Genomic DNA, 6,000 nt, shown 5'->3' on the forward strand with positions numbered 1-6,000 from the left:
AGGTTTACTGGTCAGGCAAAGCCGTAAAAACCACCATTAGCAGGGAGAAGGGGAGCATTGCCTAGATGAGCAGCAGAGCAAGGCTGTGTTTGGTCAGTACGGACGATATAAAAAAAGGGTGGTTAACAAATTCTGGAGAGGATCGGTTGGCAGGTATCAGAAGGTCATTAAACTTCATTTCCATTCCCATCGTGCAGAGACAGGGGGTTTTGGGGTTGATATCCAGTCTCTGCAGCATCCTGGGGTTTAGCCCACATTGAAGGGGCAAGTTTGCCCCGGGAGCACGTTCCCTTTTGACTCAGTGAAGGAGTTACTCTGCAAACACAGCCCACTTCCTTGGCCCTGCTGCATGGTGCCTCTGGTACGTGAGACTCCACAGAGCTACACAGCAAAAAGCTTTTGTCTGTCAGGTCTGGAGCTGAGTTTTCAGCTTATTGGATTTGATTTTCCCCAAAACAGAGGTGCCTGCCCAGGGCAGTTAGAGGCTGGTGCTGTTGAGCTAACGCAGTTGAAGGTCTCATTTAATCCCTTTACATCAGGAATTTGATTTTGGTAGCATGAATGCTAAGTTATCAGGGCACACTTTCCAGTACCAGTGCTACTGAGGCATTTTACTGAGGCAAGAAATAAATAGAGCTTATAAAATCAAGAGCATTGATTTCCAGGCAGTAACAGTTCGGTTTAGCTACCATTTCCTTCCCTCCTCCCCACCTGCGAACATCTGACGTCTTTGTGTAGAAAATGCTTAAAGATTTTGGTTGAAAGATTTGTCGGTGTTGTATGCCTGTTCTTGTCTCTAGGATGAATTCCCAGTCAGGGAAGATCTCTCTGAAATATCTGATGATGATACCTCGTTGGCAAAGCCACCCCAACCTGTGAAATCAACGGTCCACTCCTTTAAACTGAAAAATGACTCAGATCTCTTTGGTTTGGGTTTGGAAGAAACTGGTCCCAAGGAGAGCAGTGAGGAAGGTAAAGGTCACACCTTATTTCCACTCTTGCTGATTTTGTTAGGCATCTGGTTTTTTCCAAAATAGTTCCAGGGTGTAAGCAAACCAATTTGCACTAAATAAAATACCCTATGACTTCATGCAGTGCCCTGTGTGAGTTTTTAATGCAGTTTAACACAGCATAAATAACTTTCTTTTAAGTTTTTCCCCGTGGGGAGGTGGGGAGCTTGGCTTGTCTGTGACATCAGCCATGTATTATTTTTGTCCCAGCTGGAAGCAGGAGCACATCTTTCACAGGCTGCTTCTGTACAAGGCTTCCTGCTTGTCTTGCATGCCTGGGAAGTGGTGCTCAGCATTGCAGTGCCCACTCCCTCAAGAATTTGGATAACCTTCCAGCTTGCTCCTCTGTTTTTGGGAAAGGTGAAGTGGGGTTCTGACCACAACCTAAGCATTCCTCAAGCTCCCCCCACCCCGATCCCCTGAGGGAACATACCTTACTCACACAGATAATTTCTGCTGCCTTGGCATTGCTGCAAAACAACTTCCTATATATCTGCCCCCAGTGTCACCATGAAAGATGGGAAGTTAAAGGCTTACAGGGCGCAAAAGCTGTAAGCAGCGCTAAAAGAGAGATATCTTTGAATAGCTATTCCGAAAGTGTAAGCAAGGTGTCACAGGCTACGATGGCTTCATCGGCTTGTCGCTTTGAGTTGCTGAACAGCACAGCTTGAAATAGCAAGTGCATCTGCAGAGGCCCAGGTCAATAATTTAACTTCAGTTTAGCATCTTTAATAATTCAACGTGGGTTCTTCCTGTCTCCTTTTTCTGGGATAAATATAAAAACATATCTTGGTAGTCAGTCAGTTGGAGCTTGACCGGCAATTGGGCTTCTCCGTGGCTGACTTGTATTTACAGATCAGCTGAGGAAAGAAGAGTGCGTAGGTAGCATTGACAATCGAATACCACGTGTGGAACATGGTACAGTTATAAAGTTCCTGTGAAACAGCCAAGTAGATGCTCTCCTGTTCGAGGTTTTGTGCAAAGGCAGTGGCCATTCAGCAAAGTCAGCAGCCACAATTAACTTGGGACAAATGTTTTGATGTGATGGATGCTGGGACTCATTTGATACTGTCAAAGTAGCCACCCCTGTGGAGCAGCACTGGTGCTTTGGCCTCGTAATACAATGTCCATGTGCAGTTTGAGTAACAGTGAGTGCTAGGCTGTCAGGGTGCTCCCATCTGCTGGCACCGTGTCCTGAATGGGCCTTCCATCACTAGCTCAACTCGCAGAAGCACAAACCGTGCCTGGTGGGATTTCCATTTGCCCTGGAATATTTAGTGGTCAGAGAGAAATTGTTCCCAGGAGCTTTTCTTCAGTTCTGGAAATAATAAGCTGGTCCCCAATTTGACCTTTGGACCAGTTTATAGGGCTGGTCTCTGTATTTGTTTCTTGGTAGCTGTGAAGACAGTGAACGCCCAGGCCAGCGTTCATAACACAGAATAATGTAGATAATAATTTAACTTGTTGTATATGGTTAAGTTAGAGTGTGACTGATGGGGCCTCTGTTGGTTTCTGAAGAGGGGCAGTTTGTCCTGAGGTGGTGGGATTGCCTTTGCACAGGGCTCCAGGATGGAGCGTTTTGTTCCCAGAAATCAGGACAGGGCAGGATTGCATCTCTTACACTTTAAATTGATTTTTAAAAAATGTTGTTTTTTTGTTTGAACAGATAAACAACCTTCTAAGGAGAAAAAGAAGAAGAAAAAGAAAAGCAAAGAGGTACTATTTAATTATTGAGAGCTATCTGCCATATTATCTACCAGCCAAGGAGAGGGGTGGCCTTCTACAGTGTACTCTGTGTACCTGGTGGACTTCCTTCCATTCTGGCATCCTATGGCTGGATCTGTGCCTTCTAGGCTCTGCAGACCACAAAGTTTAAAAGCAAGCTTTTAGAACAGTTGAATTTTGAAAAAGCAGTGTGTGAGTTTATACAATATAGGATTAAATAGAGCAGTGCATCTCTGCTGGGCTGAGTCTGTTGATAGCACCATGACTTTTTCCCAGCAAAGAGGTGTCCCTGACAGACCTAATCTCAGAGGCAGCGAGGGAAGTCTGCAGGAGGCTTTGTCTTTGACATTTCTGCCTGTCCAATACTGTGGTATGGTCAGGCACAAACTGCCTGACAGACTATGTATAAACCAGATGGTCTTTCCTCTCTTCTGTCCAAACTCACAGAAGGGTCTTCTGGAATTAAATCCAAGCCAGTCTTGGTAGTAGATGCTTTGCCCTAAGTAAGGTTCCCGTCGGAGCCAAGTTTCAGGACCGTATATGCAGGGTTACTGGCACGTTCAGAGGATTTACTAATAAAAATTTTCTCATTTTGTAGGAGGAGGAGAAGTCTGCGAAAAAGAAGAGCAAACACAAGAAGAGCAAAGAGAAGGAGGACAGCAAAGAGGAGAAAAAGAAAAAGAAAAAGAAGAGCAAGGAGAAAAGCAGTGAGATAGATGAACTTGAGGCTTTTCTTGGAGGAGGAGGAGCCAGCATGAGCAAGCCGCGAGGAGGTGGGGACTATGAGGAGCTGTAGGCTGGCTGCATGTGTGTGCAGCGGACTCTTCTATCGTGGCTGTCTCCATCTTTTCTTACAAGTCACACCAGGACAGGTGCAGATGTGTAAAGCTTTGGCTGTTTGCCGTATATTCTTTCAAAACAGAGCTGGCAAAACAAAAGCTTTACATCTGTCTGTGCTGTTCTGGTGCATTTGTTACACAAAGAAAATCCAGCTGAGATGTACTTGAGTAAGGGGGAGGTTCAGGGAACAGTTCCCAGGCCCGCTTCCAGGCTGTTGTTTTTTCTCCTTCCAGAGATGCCCTGTTGGGTAGCTGGCAGGTTGTGGGAGGCAAAGGGGGCCTGTCTCCTGCTCTGCCCCTGCTATATTCCTCTCCTACATGCCTGAAATTCCTGTCTTGTTAAGAGGAGTGCAACAAAACATGCCGCATGAATGCATCGTGCTCGCCTGTCTCAAGTCTTTAACTTTTTATCCTTCCTATTTTTTTAATGAGAAAGGTAGTATTGGCCATTGCTCCACCCAGCAGTTGATGAGCTTTAAATCGAGCAGATCATGCTATGGTACAGCTCTCTAAAACAGCAGCCACAGGGCCAGAGTGAGAGAGAGTGTGTGTGATTTTTGGAGTCCTTTGAACGGGACCTTTCTGCGCAGCAGCTTAATTAGCACTCACTGGTGCTGCTGTTGGAATTCATGAAGCCCCATTGACTTCCGTGGCCCCAGTGTCTCAGACACTACACGTAAGCTGCTATGCAGTTTGGGAAAACAATGCAAAGTGCAAATCTAACCTGAAAAAGAGAGAGAAAAATCAGTGCTTTTCTGCATTTCCCACCCTTGAATTTGCATATACTAGAATCCCCTCCCTTTAGTACCTCTCAGGGACATGACTTTCGTGTGGAAACGAAGATATCCAGAGCTTCAGGACTGTCAGCAGGGAAGTGTTAGCATGGCAAGGCATTTGCTTCTCAGGCATTTTACAGTCACGCTGTAAAACACTGGCTGCCCCTCTATACCAAGAGGGACAACCGCTGTAGCTCAGACAGCATCCTTCCTGGTCCCGCTTCTGTCGATACTGCCGCCGTGTTTCCTGGGCCGAGCCTCCCAGCAGCCATCACGCTGCCTTTCCCTGCCCCAAGTGGAGAGCGTCCTCCTACCCCATGAGTTTGGGAAGCCTTTTGGTTTTTGTTTTGAACTTCAACCGGTGGATTAGTACCTGCTCAGCAGCATCGGTTGCCGTTGGATAGGCACTACAGGCCAGCCCTTCGCATTTGTCTGTGTCTCAGTGAGCAGCCCCTGTGCTGGATGGAGCTTGTTAGTTCTCTGTACTCCCTTCTGGTTTGGTTCTGGTGTCCCTTTCACAGCTCGGATGGTGAAGCTCCCTCCAGGTTCTGTGCATTATGTTGCTCTGTTGCTTGCAGGTTGATTTGAGGTTTGGTTTTGTTCTCCCTCTCCCCTTTTTGTTGTAAAATGTCAACCATGAAACCTGGGGTTTCCTTCTACATCCCTATAAAGCAATGTGTTCTTTTGATCCATTATCCCCTCCAGAGTCGTCTTGACCAGCAGGCAGTTACCTGCTCCATTTTTCTTTTTCTTTCCCCCAGCCCCCAAATGCACTTGTAACTGTTTCTCTATAAAACTGGGTTTTCTGCTGCATGAGCAGTATATTGTTCAGGTCTGTTTGCCGTTAGCATTTGCCTACTTCTCTGAGCATTGCTACATTTCATGTGACACTTGAATGGGACAGTTCAAACTTTGCACATCTGGGCAGGAAAAAGTGGACTGGGACGTGAATGGTTTGCGGTCTCTTGCGAAAAAGCAGGCTGGTGTTCAAACTTCAGCTGGCTGCGTTCCTGAAAGTGCTTCTGTTCTGTGAAGATTTTGGGTCATGTTCCATTTTGCATTGAAAAAAAACTGGTACAATCCATTCTGACTATAAAGCTCTGTTGTACAACTGCCTCTGCACATCTTCTTCTCCACCACAAGCATATCTGCCTGGACTTGGGAGCTGTGTGTCCCTCCAGAACTGTTTCACAGAAGGACATCCCACTGCCCCCCTTCCTCATGCTGTTGCATTCTTGCACTTCACGGAACAGGGCGCTAAATTAAAAACAGTGTAAAAAAAGAAAGTTGAACGTAAAATACCTGAGTTCTTTCCCCAAAACGGAAATCTGTCCTGAGAAAGCTGTTGTTTTCACACAGCATAAGGGAGATGGCATTTTTGTTCAGCTCTGCTTCCTTGCGAATGCAGCTCTTGGTGAGCAGAAGGCTGTACAGGCGCCGAGTCCCCTGGAAACACTGATGTTGGCATTGGTTTGTCTTTCACCCGGGCCAGATTTGACCACCGTAGGAGCCTTTACACTCCCTGTGGCTCGTGTTCCTTGTCAACACAAGGAGCTGAGGCAAAAAGAAGGAAAGATGAGTCATTGTGCTCCAAAATACTCCTTTAAAAGAGAAAAAGCAGATGTGAGGGTTCTCTCTACTTACACTAAA

The 6,000-nt window shown here is 46.2% G+C and overlaps 1 protein-coding gene across 3 annotated transcripts in view; it reads left to right on the forward strand.

Moving 5' to 3' along the window:
* The window catches only part of RABL6 (RAB, member RAS oncogene family like 6), a 58,690-nt gene extending 53,227 nt beyond the window's left edge, over positions 1–5,463 (forward strand). For all 3 annotated transcript variants that reach the window (XM_037399607.1, XM_037399608.1, XM_037399609.1), the window contains 3 exons: positions 801–972; positions 2,677–2,726; positions 3,334–5,463. In XM_037399607.1, coding sequence (XP_037255504.1) covers positions 801–972; positions 2,677–2,726; positions 3,334–3,531 — 420 coding nt within the window. In that variant the 3' untranslated portion in view covers positions 3,532–5,463. The remainder of the gene's footprint in view (positions 1–800; positions 973–2,676; positions 2,727–3,333) is intronic.
* Positions 5,464–6,000: the final 537 nt, after the last annotated feature.

This window comes from Falco rusticolus, chromosome 9, assembly GCF_015220075.1.
Source record: "Falco rusticolus isolate bFalRus1 chromosome 9, bFalRus1.pri, whole genome shotgun sequence".
Taxonomy (NCBI): Eukaryota; Metazoa; Chordata; class Aves; order Falconiformes; family Falconidae; genus Falco; species Falco rusticolus.